General features: G+C 39.3%; 1 protein-coding gene and 1 pseudogene across 9 annotated transcripts in view; one reads left to right on the forward strand and one right to left on the reverse strand.

Annotated features, from left to right (window-relative positions):
* The window catches only part of AKAP7 (A-kinase anchoring protein 7), a 108,048-nt gene that overhangs the window by 76,486 nt on the left and 11,507 nt on the right, over positions 1-20,055 (forward strand). For 2 of the 9 annotated variants that reach the window (XM_059700330.1, XM_059700336.1), the window contains 2 exons: positions 3,023-3,079; positions 17,924-19,070. In XM_059700330.1, coding sequence (XP_059556313.1) covers positions 3,023-3,079; positions 17,924-18,129 — 263 coding nt within the window. In that variant the 3' untranslated portion in view covers positions 18,130-19,070. Of the gene's footprint in view, positions 1-421; positions 711-3,022; positions 3,080-17,051; positions 17,431-17,923; positions 19,071-20,055 lie in introns of those variants that run through there. The other 7 variants (XM_059700337.1, XM_059700333.1, XM_059700338.1 and 4 more) reach the window with 7 other exon arrangements.
* LOC132237839 (small nucleolar RNA SNORA17) lies at positions 10,875-10,969 on the reverse strand (annotated as a pseudogene).

Genomic DNA, 20,055 nt, shown 5'->3' on the forward strand with positions numbered 1-20,055 from the left:
AGAAAGCAGGCATTTAACTTTAAAAGGTATGCTGTAAAGTGCAGATAACAATCCACACTCCCCTTCCTCCCAGTTTCCCTGTCATTTCTCCTGTTTGTGAAGTAGTTAATGGTACTTCATACAAGTTGTGTTGTCAGTGTTCTGCAATGTCAAGTTCCCTATTCATAAAACAAACTCAAATCTCCTGGGGAAAAAAGAAAGCTCTTCCTCTTTAAGCGGCAGACAGAAAATGTTTCCCTTTGACTTTCCCTGTGTGTTACTGTATTTGTCTGTGGCGACTCATGGTGGTCTGTTCTTCCTTACCTTTCTTACAGACCCCTCTAGAGGTCCGCACGGCACACGTAGCGCTTGCCGGAGGCCAGAGCTCACAGCTCTGTGAGGCGTAGTCAAGCATAAGGCCACTTCTTTCCCTGAATGCCAGTCCTGGAGCAGCGGAGCAGCACGTTGGGCTGGAGGACGGGGAGGTGGAGCCTTTTTGCTCACTGCAGCAAGTTCCCCTCTCCCTCCCGGCTGTGCATTGGCTCTGCACGCCCGCTCGCTCCGTGCACAGCTCCTCCGAGTGGAATAGGCAGGGTGTGCTCACAGCCCCGGTGTAAACTGCGTTTTCTATTTGGGGTGCCCGGGGGGAAGAGCACCAGGAAGGAGAGACGGCACCAGTGCCATGGGCCAGCTCTGCTGCTTTCCTTTCTCCAGGGATGAGGAAAAAATCAGTAAGTGTGGTTTGTACTGTGCAGAATCCTAAGTGCTTGACGATTTTGTGTGGCTGTCTTCTAGGGAGAGTTTTGGTTATTTCTTGTGTGAAAGAGAGAATAATCAGCTGTGATCTTTCATGTGCTTTTCTTAAAAGGATCGGAGGGTGTGTAGTTAATAATTAACTGTAAAAGTACACTGACTCAAGAAAAGGGCTAGGTGAAATGTAAAATACTGAAAACTCGTTTTTGATGTTCATGTGTTAGTAATCTTACAGCTCATTTTGATCACATTGTCTAGAGTCAGAGCTTAGTTTTGAGATTCTTTATGTCACTATCTACCATAGGATGCATTGTACAAGCCAGGCTTCATTTTGCCATCTGAAATTGGGATTTTTTGCAGGGCAGTGATCAAGGATAACATATAGAGAAGTAAACTGGCTCTAAAGTGACATCCATTATCCACTTGCAGACGTTTTCCTGTACCCCTGCTTTTTCACGTGTAACTGTGAGACCACTCCAAACAAGTGATGCCCTTTGCTTCCAGCAGAAACCTCAATGAGTATTTTTAAACGCATTTCAGGCAGATTTTCACATTTGCTTATGGCCCAGAAACAGAACTTAAAGTGGTAACATTTGCACTGAAATTTTTCTCCTCAGTGGCTCATGTTACTCACTTACATGTTAGCTTTGTCAAATACAGTGCTGGCATTTTAATTGCTGTGCCGGACAGAATTTGCCTTACACTAGTTGCCCCAAAATATTGCATTTTTGCTTCTCTTTCAATAAAATGTTTACAGCTGTACTTACTAAATCTGCAGCCACATCTCTGTCACGTCAGTGCTTTATTTGAATACATTTAAATAGGTCTCCAGAACCTCGTGACATCTGGTTCAGGTGCTCCGAGTCCACATCTGGCTTAAATTTCCTGCTGCTTGTTCCTCAGGAAGCTAACCAGGGATAGGTATACCTAGTCACCTGGGAAATACACCAGTTTTTGCCAGAAATCTTCTGGGAGTGCTCAGAATATATTTTGTAGACTTTGGAGCGTCTGATTATTAGCAAGAGCCAATAGCTGTGCTCTGAATTTTGCTTGTGAAAATGACACTATTCAGTACATGATGACCCTGATCTTAAAACCCGAGATGACTTTATAAGAAGACGACTCATTTCCTAACAGTGAGCATCGGCATTCGTTTGGCAGCCTGAAACTTCTCAGAGATTTGTCAGAATGATTTACTTACGGATCCTGAGGGTATGGGCTGACTGAGTCCTTCCTTAGGGGATATGTGTACCTGAAAGCCTGGGGATGGGCAGCTGTAAGACTGTGAGTTCTTTCCGACCCTTCTCCACTTCCTCTTCACTGCTCCGGGTTTCCACTGGGAACTTCTGCTTTCCTCCTATTGTTCCTCTTCTCCGCTGTCAGCAGTCTTCTTGGCTCGAACTGAAATCACGTTTCTCCTCAATGAGGCATGTGCTCTTTTCTGTCTTCTTTGGGATCACAGGAGTGCAGTCTGGAGTTTTACACACAGTGCTTCTTACTACTGGTTGACGGGAAGTGGTGTCTACTGCTTTTCGGGTTTGCTTTCTCAAGTTCCAAATTCTAAAAAGAAAATGAAGACAGGAAACTGTGTCTGAAGTGAACTTCTAGTCCAGAAGTGCAAATTATGGTTAGAAATCAATGCATTTGGACTCCCTTTCCTGTCATTCACCCCATTGGCCCCTGATCCTCCCTGTTCTCTTTCTGTCATCTGTCACTGATTTTTGTCATTGCTTTCACCGTTTTCCTCCTAATCTGCTCCACACCCCATCCACACACCCCACCAGCTGTTTTCTGATGCTGTGTTTTATTTCTCTGCTATAGGATGGTCTAAAGAGAGGCTTCTCTGCCAGGCACTGCCATGTTGCTGGTCATGCAGGTCTCAAAGTACTTACAAAGGGGACTTGAAAAAAAGTGGCAGAGGATTCATTAGCCAGCATGTCTCAAGAAACATGTAAATTAGCATAACGGTAGATACCCAGTCCATCAGTTGTGTTGATGACAGGTACAAGAATCCGTAGACATTTGGGAGGGCCCAGCATGTTTCTGATCTTGCTACTGGATGTACAGTAACCTCTTGGGCCTTATTCATCTTTGTGTCCCCACCTAGTAGCCTCATTAGCCTGCTCTGAGCCACATGCTCAGTCAGGACCTACTAGGGACGGAGCACAAAAATGCCAATGGCTACACCCTTCTAATTCTGCTGGAAAGGGTCATGGGCCCTCAAATTATAGAGAATTAAATGAGTTTGTGGTGAAAGTTTAAATTTGTGGATGTCATTCTCAAAACACAGGCGAGTCCTCCACAGTCCTGCAGAGCTACAAAAGGGATGTGCCCAGCTGGCCAAGTGGTAAGGATCAAGTGAACCCTCTCCCTGCCTCCCCTCCCACTGCTGTTTTATTCTGTTGTGGCCCTTGGTGGTGGTAGATAGAAATCATTTGATTGATTCATCAATCAAATCAATCATTTGATTCATTAGTGCTACTCTTTTAATCTATTAATAATAAACAAAATGATTTTTAATCAACTAGTTGTATAGGGGCCTAAATTCATGTGGAAAGTTAATGGTATGCACAGCCAGAAATCTTGATAATGGGGGGAGTAATCAAATACAGCAGAACTCGTCATGGCTTACTTTTCAGTTCATGCAGCACAAAACAGCTAGAGTCTAGACCCTTTTTGTTTAAATCCAGTTGAACATTTTTCTCAAACTGTACTCTTTTTGGCCATACTATGTTGACTACCCTGACAATAAATATATGTTTCTTGAAGATTAAGCTCTATATTGATATACAGGAACATACTTAACATCAAATATTACTGTACATACTGTAGGATTCACAAATGTTGTAGATCATCTGCAGTGTAAGTTTTTGCTGAGTTCTTTTATAGCACTTGTTTCTTTAAATTACCTAATTTCCCACAGTGTACTTCCTGAAGGAACTGACCCTGAGCAGGAATGTTGTTGCACAGGCTTACTGACCACTGCAGCTTATCAGTCTTATTAAGTACACCTCCAAAGAGAACTTAATCACTAAAGAGACATCTCTATAACTAATTAGCAAACATTTTGCTTGCTCTTTTCCTGTTGCAAATGCTCTCATTTTGAAGTACCTTGCTTTTATGTCGGATGAAATAGGTGAATGTCTGAATGTATACCATATTGCCTCTTGAGGCAGCTTCCAGCCACTGGACGTATCCAAGCATAGGGCGAGAAGTCACTCTTAGAGTTGTCAGGAAGAAGGTAACAACTAGTGAATGAATACATTGACAGCTCAGTTACTCCGTAGCCTGCTATTCTGTGATGCTGAAAATAAAATGGGAACAGTATGTATTTTAATGACACATTTTAATTTGATAACTATGTGTTTTACCAATACATACATATTTTACTTTTACATATGAAATATATTCCAATATAGTATTTTTATGTGGCATATATCCAGGACCATTTATAGCATCCAGCTCATAAATGAATCAAATCTCAAGATGGTTTGTTTCTGATGATTTGAAATTTGATGGTATAACACAAACAGATAAATTGAGATTAGCAGTGTTAATTTCGTGTCTGGTGAATACTTTAATTTTTGAACCTTAATTACCATGTTGAGTTTTACTCAAGGAACTCTGCGTTTTTAAGTTTTCCAACTCTCCAGAAGGCCTTCTATAAGTCCACAGCCTTATACTTTGCTCTTCTGATTTGCACTTACAAACACTGACTTTGCAGCCCTGGCTGGGTAGCTCAGTTGGTTAGAGCATCCTCCCAATAGGCTAAGGTTGCAGGTTCGATCTCTGGTCAGGTCATGTACAAGAAGCAGCCAATGAATGCATAAATAAGTGGAACAACAAATTGATTGTTTCTCTCTCCCCCTCCCCACTTCCTCTCTAAAATCAAAGAACTTCGGTTACTGAATGTACCAGGGACACATTTTAACAGGCTCTCACTTAGACACTACTGCACAGGCCCCAGGAAAATGTGTGATAGGGAGCCTCCCATCAGTGGACACCATTCCTTTCTTCCTTGTCTGTAGAAATGTGTTTGTACACAGGGGATGCAGCATGACTCCAGCTCTGCTGCTGCCTGTGAAAATCACATGGCGCATCCCTCGGCATGCAGTTTTTACTGGGGGAAGACAGACTGGGAGTTCCGAGACCTGGATGACAAACCCAGCCTGGTCTCATATCCTATCCACACTGGGCAAGTGGCTAACACCGCTCAGTTCAGTTCCTCATATTTAAGAAGTGGTGGTTAAACTGCCGTGATCTTAAAAGTTTATTCATTTCCCCCCATTTTCCCCTTAAAGTTAAGAGTCTAGCACATAAATATAGGCATGATGCAAGTTTTTCTTCTTTCTATTGCTCTTTTTTTTTTTTTTATTAATTTAAAAGAAGGGAAGTGGGAGAGATAGAAACATCACTGATGAGAGAGAATCATTGATCGGCTGCCTCCTGCATGCCCCACACTGAGGATTGAGCCCATAACCCAGGCATATGCCCTGATGGGGAATCGAACCGTGACCTCCTGGTTCATAGATCGACGCTCAGCCACTGACCCACACCGGCCAGGCTTCTTTCTATTGCTCTTCCTTCTCCACTTCCTCCTCCAGGATGGCCCGAAGACCTCCCCCTCTTACTTTAAATTTACTGAATCCTTGCTGTGTGCCAGGTACAATGCCAGAATCGTTGGGGAAAATGTTGCCCCCAATATCCCATTTAAGAGGGGAAGTGGCTGAAAGCTAATAGTTTGGGGCAGTTGTCAGTTACAGTCCTCCAGGGGTGCCGTGGGGCCCTGAGCTGGCAGGAGGCTGGCACCAGGCCACTCACTATGTGCTGCTCCCTTTCTGAAGGCTCGAAGCCTCGGCACTGTTTAGCTTGAGGCTGCATGTGCATCGATTTCTGTGCGTAACATTGTGGTAGCAGCAGTAATGTTGTGCGATGAAACATTTAACCCTAGTCACTGAAGATTAGGCTTTTCCTTTATTAAGTAATGTACATAATTCTAAAATTAAGTATAGGAACATTAGAACAAATGCTCATGATTACTATTCTATCTTACCTCTCTGATTCCTTTTATTTCTTCATAGGCTTCATGGTAACTGTATTTCCTTTTGTTATTGTTCTCTGATCATAGAGTTTGCCTGGATTTGGTGATCAAATACCAAGTAATTTTCATTGGGAGCACGAAGGTCGTAGACTTTTTCCCAGCCCCTAGTGTAGTCACTGACTGCTGTGAGCTCTACCCTGACACCCTGCCAAGCAATGTGATGTGACCTGTTCTTTGTCTTATTTCTGGGGACCAAGTAAAAAAAAGGAGTGGGAAATCATGTGTATAAAGGTTTGGGTTAATATTTAAAAATTCATATATTACCCTTTCTGAGGCATTTGGCTTTTAACAAGATTGAATTAGCCCATGTGCTCTTAGGAAATATTTGTAGTAAAATAACAAAATAAATTAATCAATGATAATGACTTAGCCCAAAATAATCTCTGAGGGAGGAATTTCAAGCAAAGAGTAAAACTCTTACCGGGCATCTGATAAATCACTTCCTGTAGATAATTGCTTTCTACTTAATTAAGTTGGTCCTGCCTAATATGTAGGTTTTTGAACTCTTATCCATAAACTTCTGATATTTTCAGTAAAGAAACTAAAAAGAGTCCCAAATTCTCAGTGCTAAAAGCAAGGGGTTCTGGGGTTGTTGTTTTTTTGGTTCTAATATTTACTTTGTAGCTTCTTGAAGCTTCTGTGCCTTCATCTTAAATATCTATTTATTGTGAAAGTGAAATAAGCTAATGCCTGACACTGTGGTAGTCATATGATAGGTCCAGTAAATATAAATTCTCTGTAATGAGTGTATTGTAAAGCTATAGTCGCCTTGGAAGTCAGCTAAACTCTAGTTTGTTTTCCATCATGCACAGGAAGGGAAAAAGGGCACTTAGAATTTCAGACCTTGAATTGTTGAGTAGATTTAACATTTATTTGTATAACATCCTTTTCTTTGGGGGACTCCCTCCCCTTATCCTTGGGTTTCTGTCCATCATGATGCCTTGCTTCCAGGCCCTAGAAGAGACATGTGGCCCAAGCAGAGTCAGCCAAAGTCTTCCCTAAGATTTGATAGAGGGTCTGCCTTTCTTTTGGGTTGTGAGTGGAAAGGATGTAAGCATAAGATTGATAGTTGGTAGGGAGCAAGTATGAAGCCAGCACAGAAGAAAGAGGCTAGGGGAGAGACAGTCCTGATGATAGTTTTGAGCCTCTGATTTCAGCTATGACTAAGACCTCCATTACATGAAGCAATTTTTGTGCTTAAACTTGCTTTAATTTTTTTTTGGTCACCTGCAACCAAAAGACTTCAGATACTATTTAAGAGGACACTCAGTGTACCTAAGAGTAGATCCATCTGGAACAATTATTTCCAAACCTACTGAAGAAGTGAAAACTCTCTGATTTCTTCTGTACCTTCATGTGCCAATTTAGTGGCAATGAAATTTAGCCCTAAGTGAGAGCTGTTATTGTTCATCACGTCACATGTTGAAAAATCTGAGCCAGGTGCTATGGAAGATACAACGATGATACATGGTCCCTATTGTTGGAAGACTCCTTTTCAACTTACATGACTTTTTAAAAAGAGAAGAATTAGGCCCCATGTTTATTCTGCTCCAAACAGAAAAGCCATGACAAAGGATCTTGATGCTCTTATCTAAGAAGCGAAACCTCACCTCGTCCATTCCAGGCAAGTGACTTAGCTGAGTCAGCCAAGTCCAGTGAGAGGGAGTTATTACCACCAAGAGTGGAACCTAACTCAAGCTCCTAGCATAGGCACCAGTTACCGTTTTATGTGTGCAAACACAGTTTCTACCACACACATCTTAGCAAATAAAGTTTCCTATATCAAACATTTATAATGTCAAAGTACAAGTTAACAGACTTTGGAACTATTAAAACCAACTTTTTTATTGTATAGTAAAGTTCTTTATCCTTAGCAAATAGTCATAGACAGGAATGGAACTATGGGATGAAAATATAAAGAATAAGTATAGCTTGTTTTGTTTTTTTTCCCCTCACCCAAGGATATTTCCATTGATTTTCAGAGAGGAAGGGAAGGAGAGAGAGAAACATGGATCAGTTGCCTTCCATACATGTCCCGACTAGGAAGCAAACCCTGCAACCTGGATATGTGCCCTGACCAAGAATTGAACCCACAACCCTTCGATGCACAGGATGATGCTCCAACCAATTAGCCACAGTGGCCAGGACAAGAATAAGTATAGTTTTAACTCAAAGTCTACTTTAACTAGGATATAAATGATAATTTTACTGAAGGCTAAGTCAAAAATATTTGAGAAAAATACAATTTTCTGTTTCTACAAGCTGCTCCCAAAACTTATAAATATAGTCAAGGACATTTGGAAGAAGAAATCTGATAGAAAAGGGTGGTTCATTATTTTTTTTTACATGTCTCAGTAGCCCCTCCCCCCTCACCTCTCCTCTAACTTTGTGGTTAGATAGTTGGTGTTGGTATTTGCCATGTAAATCACATCAAATTTATTTTTTTCTAGGTATGTAGCTTCTTTTTTTTAATATATATATTTTTATTGATTTCAGAGAAGAAGGGAGAGGGAGAGAGAGACAGAAACATCAATGATGAGAGAGAATCATTGATCAGCTGCCTCCCACATGCCCCCTACTGGGGAATGAGCCCGAAACCCGGCCATGTACCCTTGACTGGAATGGAACCCAGGACCTTTCGGTCCACAGGCCAACGCTCTATCCACTGAGCCAAACCAGCTAAGGCTCAAATTTCAATTTCATGTCTTGTATCTGACTTTTAGAGCAAAAATAAAATTCACACTTCCTAAGCATGTAAAATATTCAGCTAAAGTTAGCTGTGAAGCTCAGCTTTTTCAGAGTTTGGATTGATGTATTGATAGCTAATAAACTGGCAAGCAGATGATCTGTTAATTTAAGACTTTCTGTCTAGATCCATAGCAGTCAGTCCTATTTAGAATTCTGACAAGAGCGCGTGTCTTGTGGAGGGAGGTCAGGATGGCGAGGAGCCTGGAAACCACATCATAGGAGGAAGGCTGAAGTACTCTGGTTGCTCAGCTGGGAGAGGAGACAGATGGGCTAGTTGTCTTAAAATATTTGGAGGATCCTTTAATGTGAAAGGGAAAGAAGAGCAACTCTGTATGGCTCCAATGTGCAGAATTAGGACAGTGGGTGTTCATTTTAACACATTTTCTTTTGGTGATTTTAGAAGCCAAGTGGTAAAGTTAAGTTAAAACCAGTAGTATTCTAATTATGTTTGCAATAACTCTTGTTTTAAATAATGAATATTCTGAAATGGAGTCCTGAAACACAGAGAAGTTATCATAGTCAAATTTTGTATTAAAAATTCTCAATACATTGCCTAAAAGAAGATATTTTAAGACACAGTTTTTAAGTTTTTTAAGTCACCAAACTCTTTCTTTAAGAAAATAAAATTTTAGGTGACCAAAATTTTTATAAAAAGAATATATACTTTTTTTAAAATCACTTTCAAGATCATAGTTTATTTATTTCTTCCAATAAAAAGATAGTATACATATTAGGGAATCCATCTAGGAGTTTTGCATTGAATGTTAACCAAAAAAAATCTCTAGATGCCTGAAAACCTCACTAAGGAATATATATTTTTTGTTATTTATTTCATAATAGCTATTAAATGAATATTTTAAATTACTAACTTCAAGACCAGCAAACTTGCCCTGATCAGTTTAACAAACTTAAAAAGAACAAATTATTTTAAAACTAATTCATAGTTTATGAAAATTCTTTAAAAAGTAAGTATGTGTTCTTTTCAAGTTTGTTAAGCTTATGTTCTACAATCTTATGATTCTTTTTAGTAAATATTTCTATTTTTCAGTTTTATTGAGATATAATTGACATAATGTGAGTGAATACATGAAATCGGTATTTTTCAATGCCTCACATTTTAGTTTGGTGCATCTAGAAACCTAAAACCATCTGTATCTCATTGTTTTAGCTACAGTCTGTTCATATGTCTGTTGAAAAGCCTTTTGCAAGATTAATTAGCAGTAGCTTTTCTCTACCTATGAAGGAACATTATTTAGTTGCAAGTAAATGTAAATGCAAGCTATAGAGAACCACGCATAACATTCTTGTTTGTAGTTATGCCAGCGTTGTTTCAAGGAACATATTTTCAAGTGAATAGGTTGCCCTATCTTATTTGCTTACTGTGACTTATAGCAGGAAAATCATAAACAAATAGCCTTGTAACTGTATATATTGAAAAGGGTCACAGTATCCCTTGCATTTAAATCAAAACAGTAATAGCTAATTTTATTGAATACTTACCATAAGCAGAGCACTGTGCTAAGTGCTCTGGAAAATTCAGAAAGTTGGTTTAGATGGTTTGAATGGCACCTTGTTCTTTACTGTGAACCAAGAAAATATATGGAGGATTAACAGGAGCCTCCGGGCAGTTGCTGAGCCTGCCTGCCCGCTGTGTCTGGGGGGTTTGTTAGTTCCCTTAACCCCAAATAAAATCTCGCCATCATGTTTAAATTTCTCCATGTTCTGCCATTTGAAATTCTTTTCTCTTGACAACGCAAAAGAACTTGTTTTCACCAGTAACATTAGATCATTAAGAAAATAAAAGTATTTGCTAAATTATTTTCTTGAGTTATTTCCCTCTGAGGTTAAAGCAATACTGGTACATTTATGGGTTCACCATGGTTCAGTTTTTAAAAGTGCTCGGTTTCACCAAAACCGGTTTGGCTCAGTGGATAGAGCGTTGGCCTGCGGACTGAAGGGTCCTGGGTTCGATTCCAGTCAGGGTCATGTACCTTGGTTGCGGGCACATCCCCAGTAGGGGCTGTGCAAAGGGCAGCTGATCGATGTTTCTCTCTCGTCGATGTTTCTAACTCTATCCCTCTCCCTTCCTCTCTGTAAAAAATCAATAAAATATATAAAAAATAAAAATAAAAGTGCTCAGGTTCTTTATTCATTTTTATTAGATTCCTGGAAGAATGGCCATGGATGACTTTATTTTTTAAATTTTATTTTTCATTTTTATTTTATTTTATTTTATTTTTTCGAGGAGCTTTTACCCCTCGGGCTCGGGCCGCCACCAGCCCAGAGAGCGCCGAGTGTCAGGCCATCAACCATCCAGGTGCCCACGGCCAGGACGCTGGGCGTAGGCGAGCCGCTCTGCTCTCTGCCGCCTAATGACGCAGGTGCAACATGAAATTTTATTTTTCAATTGCAGTTTATAGTCATGGCCATGGATGATTTTATATTTTCAGTTTTCCCTTGATTTCATTTTAATGATTAGTTGTCTTCAAGTTTTCTTTAGCTTTACACACTCTTTGTTTGAGCCATTAGCATGGCTTTTAGAATACCCTGTAGATTGGTCCACAGATTGCTCAGTATTTACAAGGAAAATACACTGACCAAATAGTTCTGTGCACCTGGATTTTCATGGTCAGACTTTAAAAATTAGGTTTTGGAAGCCATCAAAGAAAATGAACTGTGGCAGTTTAACTAATTTTAGGTGTTGGCTAGTTGAATAAATAGAGTGAAGTTTATGTGGTATAAAATACCCTCTGCATGCATGTCCAAAAATGTTTGGTTTAGGATTAGGCAGCTGAGTTAAAGAGAGCTACATTTTGAATAATTTTTGAAAATACAGTTTCTTCCATCCCGTGATATTTAAAGTATTTGTGATGCTCTTGATTACACTGTAGTTATGCTTGTATTTTAGTGTCTCTCACTAAGCTTAATGACTGGTTATTTGTATCGAACCTAAAATGAAGCAAAATCACTGGTTAGTGGCGTGTCTGATGTTTTCCTGAAAAATAATAGCAATGTTCTGAGACTCAAGCTTACATTTTAAAATATTCGCTGTCTTCTGAAAATATAATTTTCTTTAACATTATATGAAATGGGTTGAAATAAGTCGTTCCTTGAAGACAAGCCTTAATAATTTGTGTATCTCTCAGAATCTAGCAGTGCGCTTTGATCATAGTAGGTGCGCTAAGTAAATGAATAAATGATGTGCAGACTCCTCAGTATGTTCCGCAGTGGAACCTTCATAGTCTCTCCCCTGCATACAATTCCAGCCTCATCATTTTCCTTCCCTCTCACCTCATCAGTCACTTCATACTACACTGAATTCTGCAGTTACCCAGACAAGCCCTTCCTAAAATTGCAGGCTTCTTGAAGGCTGGACCCATGTGGGGTTCATTTCTGTATTCATTGCAAGAATACCACAAATAGAGGGCACTCAGTGAATGTATGTAGAAGGAGAGATGGACGGAAGATGGAAGAAAAGGATTGTACTACATTAATCAATATCCATTTAGTATAAAAATTTCAACCTGAGAATGAAACCTTCTGAATTTTTCTGTTTTCCAATTAACCAATCATTAAATTATGTGGTGTTTCTCACATGGATACCTCATTTCCCCAGGGTGAGGGTGCAGCAGAGAGTTGTGGAGTATCCGCTTGGGGGTGGGTGTCCTGGATGAACTAATTTCCCTGATTTTGAGTGAGAGCTACCGATTCCCCTCACTTTACTCTGTGATCTTAGACAATTTATTAACCTCTTGTGTTTCATTGTTCTGACTTGTTATATGGGAAGAAGAGCACTTATTTTGCTTCATAAGGTTTCTTTGAGGATCAAATGAGAGAATGTTTCTGAAAGCACTTTGAAAAGTGTGAAGTGTTATCTAAAAGAATGGAAGGAAGTATTTCTCTTCCTGCTATTAGTGGCCTAGAACCATGGGGATTTCCTGAGCCTGTGGAACCTTCTGATCTGGGTGTGTGTGTCCTTATGCTTATGAAAGCGGTAGAGTGATATCTACAATTATGATTGATTTAACCAGGTTAGATTGCTGACAACATTTATGCTACTGTTCTGTCTTGGTGAACATTGCCTTCAGAACAGGAAAGTGACCTTTATTTCTGCTTGAATCAGCTCCTACTGTGGAATATCAGCCTAGAAGAAAAGTATATGTTATCACGAGTAAGAATGTTGGCCAAACAAGTGAATACTAATTCCAGCTAGTAATGCTTTTTTAAGTTTTATGTAAAAATATCTCAATAGATGATAATAAATTACATGAACAAATAATTTTAAAATTCAAAACAATGCTCATTTTTCAGCCTTGCTTTTCTGCCAAAGAACACGATCGTTCAAAAATTTATGGTTTTGACATCTTTGTCATAAGAATGCTTTTCCAATGATAGCTATACTTCTGTTGATACTCCTTTGTACCAGACTTGTGTTTGGAATGTTTGCTTCTTTTGTCACTGTTCAAATTGCACCTCTGAATCCATTTTGCACAAAATGACATATAGTGGTCCTGAGCAAATAGTCAGGGAAATAGATTTCAACAACAGAGTGGCACTTAATAAAGTGAGTAAATGAATGATTGGCCTTTAGTAGGTATTGAACACATTCTTCTTAATCATAACAAATATATAATCGAATAAAATAACTACCAAAGCCTACTGTGTTCCAGACACAATGTGAGGCACTTTTTATAACTTATCTCTAATGCTTACAACAGTAGTGCAGGGAATATTATCATCTTTTGTGGCCCATTGAAGGAATATTTAGTTTTGGAGAGATTGTGAACAAGGTTGTGCAGATAGAAAATAGCCGTAGCCAGGTTGGCTCAGTGGGTAGAATATTGGCCTGTGGACCAAAGGTTCCTGAGTTCGATTCTGGTCAAGGGAACATATCTTGGTTGCAGGCTCCTCCCCGGCTTTGGCCCTGGTCAGAGCTTGTGCAGGAGGCAACCAATTGATATATTTCTCTCACATTAATATTTCTCTCTGTCTTTCCCTCTCTCTTCCACTCTCTCTAAAAATCAATGGAAAATTATCCTCAGGTGAAAATTAAAAAAAAAGAAAGAAAGAAAATAGCAGATTTTAAGCTCATATGTGTATTATACATTTCTTTCCTTACACACATATTAGTTCTGTCATATCACCATCAGTAATTCTATTACATAACCAAGGTTTCCAATAAGAAATGACAGCATTACGGGAGAAATTGTATAGGGAACAATGTGGATCATTGTTTGGACTAAGAGAAATGATATTACAGACGGAAAAAGAGAAGTCGTAAAGATAATTGATAAGCCAACATCAACCCTTCGTAATGATTCAAAGTCCATAGTTTACATTATTATTCACTCTTGGTATTGTATCTTCTGTGGGTTTGAACAAATGTATAATGCCATGTATCCATCATTATGGGACCATACAGAATATTTTCACTGTCCTAAAAATTCTCTGTGCTCTGCTTACTCATTCCTCTACCTCCTCCCCTCAACCCATGCCAACCATATCTTTTTACTGTCTCTATAGTTTTGCCTTTCTAGAATGTCATACAGTTGGAATAATATAGTATGTAGCCTTTTCAGATTGGTTTCTTTCACTTAGCATAATACCCTCTAGGTCAGTGGTTCTCAACCTTCTGGCCCTTTAAATACAGTTCCTCATGTTGTGACCCAACCATAAAATTATTTTCGTTGCTACTTCATGACTGTAATGTTGCTACTGTTATGAATCGTAATGTAAATATCTGATATGCAGGATGGTCTTTTTTTAATATATTTTATTGATTTTTTACAGAGAGAAAGGGAGAGAGATAGAAAGTTAGAAACATCGATGAGAGAGAAACATCGATCAGCTGCCTCCTGCACACCCCCCACTGGGGATGTGCCCGCAACCCAGGTACATGCCCTTGACTGGAATTGAACCTGGGACCTTTCAGTCCGCAGGCCGATGCTCTATCCACTGAGCCAAACTGGTTTCGGCTGCAGGATGGTCTTAGGCGACCCCTGTGAAAGGGTCGTTCGACCACCAAAAGGGTCGCGACCCACAGGTTGAGAACCACTATTCTAGGTCTATCCATTCAAAAGTTAATATTTCACTTTTTGGTTTTTTACGGCTCAGAAGTATTCCATTGTGTAAATATAACACAGCTTTTTTATATACTCATTGGGCACTTGAGTTGCTTCCATGTCTTGGCTATTGTAAATAATGCTGCAGTGAACATGTGGGTGCATATATTCTTTCAAATTAGTGTTTTTTTGAATTCTGGGTCATAGACAGTTTTATTTTTAATTTACTGAGGAACCTTCATACTGTTTTCCATAGTGGCTGCACTAGGATTCCTTTTCCTCCACATCCTCACCAACACTTCTTGTTTGTTGACTTATTGATGATAATCATTCTGACAGATGTGAGGTGGTATCTCATAGTGGTTTCTATTTCATTTTTTTGGTAATTAATGATGTTGAACAACTTTTCATATGTCTATTGGCCAACTGCATATCCTCTTTGGAGAAGTATCTATTCAGGTCTTCTGCCCACCTTTTAATTGAGTTGCTTGATTTTTCTGGTGTTGAGTTGTCTGAGTTTTTTATGAACATTGGATATTAACCCCTTTTCAGATGTATCATGGGCATATATCTTCTTCTCCATTTAATAGGCTGTCTTTTTGTTTTGTTGATGGTTTCCCTTGGCATGCAAAAACTTTTTAGTTTGATGTAAGCACATTTGTTTATTTTTTGTTGTTGTTTCCCTTGCCCGAGGAGATATTTGAGAAAAAAAACATTGCTAAGAGAAGTGTCTGAGATTTTTCTGCCTATGTTTTCTTTTAAGAGCTATATGGTTTCAGGTCTAATCCATTTTGAGTTTATATGTGTTATAAGAAGGTGGTTTAGTTTCATTTATTTGCATGTATCTGTCCAATGGTCTCAACATCATTTATTGAATAGACTGTCTTTATCCCATTCTATGTTCTTGCCTCCTTTGTCATAAATTAATTACCCTAGAGATGTGGGTTTATTTCTGGGCTCTCTATTCTGGTTCATTGAAGATCTTGGCCTACTTTTTTAACATTTTTTTTTTGTTTTCTCATCGTTGAATTTTAAGAGTTCTCTGCATATTTTGAATAATAGTTCTTTATCACATATGTCTTTTGCCAATATTCCGTCTGCACTTGAGAAGAATGTATTTTGGTGCTGTTGGATGGAACATTCGTATATGTCTGTTAGGTCCACTTGGTCTAAAGTATTGTTCAAGTCCAGTGTTGGTTTTCTGTCTGGATGATCTAGCCATTGTTGAAAGTGGAGTATCAAAGTTCCCTACTATTATTGTATTGCTTTCTATAACTTCCCTGAGATCTGTTAGTATTTGCTCAATATATTTGGGAGCTTAAATATCTTTGCCTCCAGTCATCTGCCTTCCTGAGTACACAGCTCAATGAAAGGCGATGAGGTACTGAATGGACATGAGTGACTGAGCTCCCTTGTGCTTTACCTTTTACAGTAAAATGAAAGAAAGAATAATTAAACCTTGATCATCACGAGTGGGGAAGGAAAATGGCCATAAAAGATTAACATCTAGTAGTTTACCATCATAAGCCTAACTCTTCCCTGAAGAGTTTTCTCTCTTTTTTTTTAATCTTCACCCGAGGGTATTTTTCCATTGATTTTTACAGAGAGTGGAAGAGAGAGGGAAAGACAGAGAGAAATATCAATGTGAGAGAAACATATCGATTGGTTGCCTCCTGCATGAGCCCCACCAGGACCCCGGGCCAGAGAGGAGCCTGCAACCAAGGTATGTGCCCTTGACCAAAATCGAACTTGGGACCCTTTGGTCCACAGGCTGATGCTGTATCCACTGAGCCAAACTGGCTAGGGCGAGAGTTTTCTACTTTTTAAATTCCAGTGATAACAGTGAGATTAAAAAGAATATTAGCTTTACAAGCTTATTTTATAGCAGTAGTAACTTCCTTTGTCTTCCTAGGAGTGCTAAGAGTTTATTAACAACCAACCTGTAGGACAAACATTTTTAAATTACTGATCTTAAGTAGTTAGCTGATAGGCAAATTTTGATTACTTGGCATTTGGCAGTAGAGAAGGAGAAACAGAAATAGGTCTAGTTGGTGAATTCATGTCTGAGGCTCCAGGTGGGCACATGAACTTCAGTAATAACAACTGGCCTTGAATAAGAGAAAAACAAAAATTCCATGCAGAAATGAGGAAATTTCAGCATTATAGGTAGAGTATTTTCAGATTGGGGCTTATGAACTACTTTATGTCCTGAAGGCTTTAGGAATAGGCAGTCTGTTTCTGCAAATACCAAATGAAAAGCCAACTCAGTATTCTTGGATTTATAGATTGAGTTGACCAGATTGAAGGACACTTGCTCTTTTTCACTATCTGCACTAGCCGGCCCCTGCATGCTGAGTTTCTATGGCAATATGATCTCAGTGACCTCTCTTCTCTGTTGTGGAATGTAGGTGATAAGAATGGAGGTGAGCCTGATGATGCTGAACTGGTAAAGCTCAGTAAGAGGCTGGTGGAGAACGCAGTGCTCAAGGCTGTCCAGCAGTATCTGGAAGAAACACAGAACAAACACAAGCCAGGGGATGGGAGCACTGTGAAAACTGAAGAGGCTGATAGGAATGGCACTGACAATGACAACAGGAAATGAGACCCAAATGCAGGCAGGCCCCTCTGCTCCGTGAGAAGCATCCCTGCTCCCCTCTGCTGAGTCAGTGGACTGATTTGCAATGTGCTGTTTGAGTGTCTCTTGTCCAATCTGTGGAGGTTGCCTAATGCTTTCATGATCAGTGTGTTTGCATTTCTGAAACACAACAGAAGAAATATGGAGCGCTGGGACTAGCAGAGGAAATTAGTTTATGAACGAAGAATGGCCCAAGTTTCACTTGCCCTGGGCCATGGCCAAGGGAGAGGGGACTTTGGGTTATGCCTCATGGACTGAAAGGCCATGGAAGGGGCCTTGCCATAACTGGAATACTGCCATTTATATTGCGTAGCAGGGCATCTGACTACCTTATCTGAGGCCAAAATATACACACAGCTAACAAGTGCTAAGTTTCAAATAATCACTGTTGAAATGATTATTCACACTCCATAATGTTTTATGTTTGTCCTATGTATGCGGTCACTATGGAGTGAACTTTATTTACAGTCAATTTGTTTCAGGTAAATAATATATTTTTGGCAAAATGCAACCTTTTCTATAAGACATGGGCCACATTTTAAAGGCTTCTTGTTAACTCTCTTTTGATCAGTTGGTGTGCCACATTTAATGTTTTTCATTGGCATTTGTATGTAAAATGTATTGTAAATTTTTTTTTTTCTGTAGGCAAGAGACCTATTGGAATCCGAGACTTAATTAATGAAGCTTTGCAGAGAGAAAGGATGGTTCTGAAGTCCAAAGTGAAACAGATAAAAGAACTTTTATTCCAGCCTGAGACTCAGGCCAAAATTAGAAGGGAGCTTTTTGAAGGAAGATCCATTAACAACAATAATCAAGAAAACAATGTTGATTTCAGTGCAACTTTAACATGAGCTCTACATTACTATCATGGTACCATAGTTTATGAAGCCCTTTCAGCTGACTAAATGGCTCTTTGGTAAATACCAAAGAAGTGTTCTGATAGTGTCTTTACTATGCACACCAACATTTGGTAAGGAATTAACAACTTCTTGCCAAAGAAAACCGATTCTGCCCTGTTTTTATTTTTAAAGCTATACTTGTGTTTGGTATTGTTTGTTTCTATAATATCAAGTTATTTTATTAAAAGGACTTTCTTAATTAGCTGTTGTAAAATGTCTTGGGGTCTTCACAGATAAAATATGCAGACTGTGAAAAATCATTTATAGAAAAAAAAGACAATATTTTAAGGGTCACTTGCTTCCTGTTGACATAAATTTTGTTGTAGTAGTAGATCAAAAGAACTACTGTCCACATGTGACTATATCTAGTGTTACTTTTAGTGGGAATTTGAATGTTTATTGAATACTGCCACTAGTACTTGAATGAACATTTACAAATGTAATTATTGCAATCACTGGTTAAGAACGTGTTATAATATCCATATGCATTATTTTTCAATGATCAAAATGTAGTATGCCTTTTCATTCCTTAATGAATAAATGTTTGGGATTTTTATTTTCTACTTTTCTGAAGATAAGCCCAGGTCTTACATATCCGTTAGAATTTGAATTTGTTTGCACTGATTTGTTTTTAAAGAAAATTCTTGAAAAATTTCCCCTTGTATGATAATCATTGGTAACAGCTTTTTCTATGGTCATTGTAAAATTGCTGCTACTAAGAGAGCATGATGGAGGGGGAAATCATTGGAGATCAAATATGTAATCATTTCAAATATAAAATCCAGCTGACTCCTGGATTTTAGCTATTTTTTCACTGGGTAAAATATACTACATTTATTTATGAATGAGTTTTTGCATTTTCATGCTTCTTAATAAATGTATTGTTTTCCCTTGTTGCCTTTCCTCATTTTCTCTTTCTTGGAACTTGTTGGGTCTCAGCCGGTGTAATGAAGTCACAGACAGGAGCTCTGATAGTCTCAGTTCATCTTCACCTGGATGTTCTTAGCCTTCATGCCAAGACTGCACAGTTGTCAGGGCGCCTTCAACTTTAGACTTTTAATCACTTCAAAACAGTCAGCTTCACACAGAATTAACCACACAACATTCAGTGCAAAGAAAATCTGAATAGCATCTCATAAACTGATAAGAACGTGTCACTGAAGTGACATTAGTAGCAAAGATGAAAGCAGGTCCATCCAGATGCAAGGACCTGGGAGTTGCTTATCATGACCCCTCTTTCAATGAAAGAGGGCTTTACTGTCTGTAAGCAGAGATATTTGGGGAGTTGCCTTGATTTTCAAATGAGGAAACAAACTCAAGGAGATTGAGTGCCTTATCCAAGCCACCTGCTATGGAGGAACTGGACCTGAATGCAACCCAGGGCTCCATCGCAGAGTTCCAGAGCTATGTTCACTGTCCCATAATCTAAGTTAACAGCATTTCAGAGAGAGCACTTCTCAGCATATATATATATATGAGAGAGAGAGAGAGAGAGAGAGAGAGAGAGAGAGAGAGAGAGAGAAATATGCTAATTAACCGGGGCGCCGTAATGGGTCTACCGGACAGGAGGAGGTTGCGCACAGCATCGGGGATGGGGCGTCTGGGGTTCCCGTGTGCCTACGCTGGGGGAGAGCCTGATCAGCAGCCGCCATGGCTGCTTCAAGGTACAGAGTGGGAGGCAGGACCGGACGGGCAATGGCCGTGGCTGCTGCAGGGCCTAGGGAGCTAGGCAGGGCCAGACCTGTGACTCGAAGGTGGGCGGTGCCTCGCAATTTCAAATCGCTTGCTGGGCTCCTAGTATATCTATAAGTATATTTATCCTCAAGGAGCTATTACAACATTTCAAACAATTTGAAAGGCTAAGGAAGTATTTTTTTT

This window comes from Myotis daubentonii, chromosome 6 (genome assembly GCF_963259705.1).
Source record: "Myotis daubentonii chromosome 6, mMyoDau2.1, whole genome shotgun sequence".
Lineage (NCBI taxonomy): Eukaryota > Metazoa > Chordata > Mammalia > Chiroptera > Vespertilionidae > Myotis > Myotis daubentonii.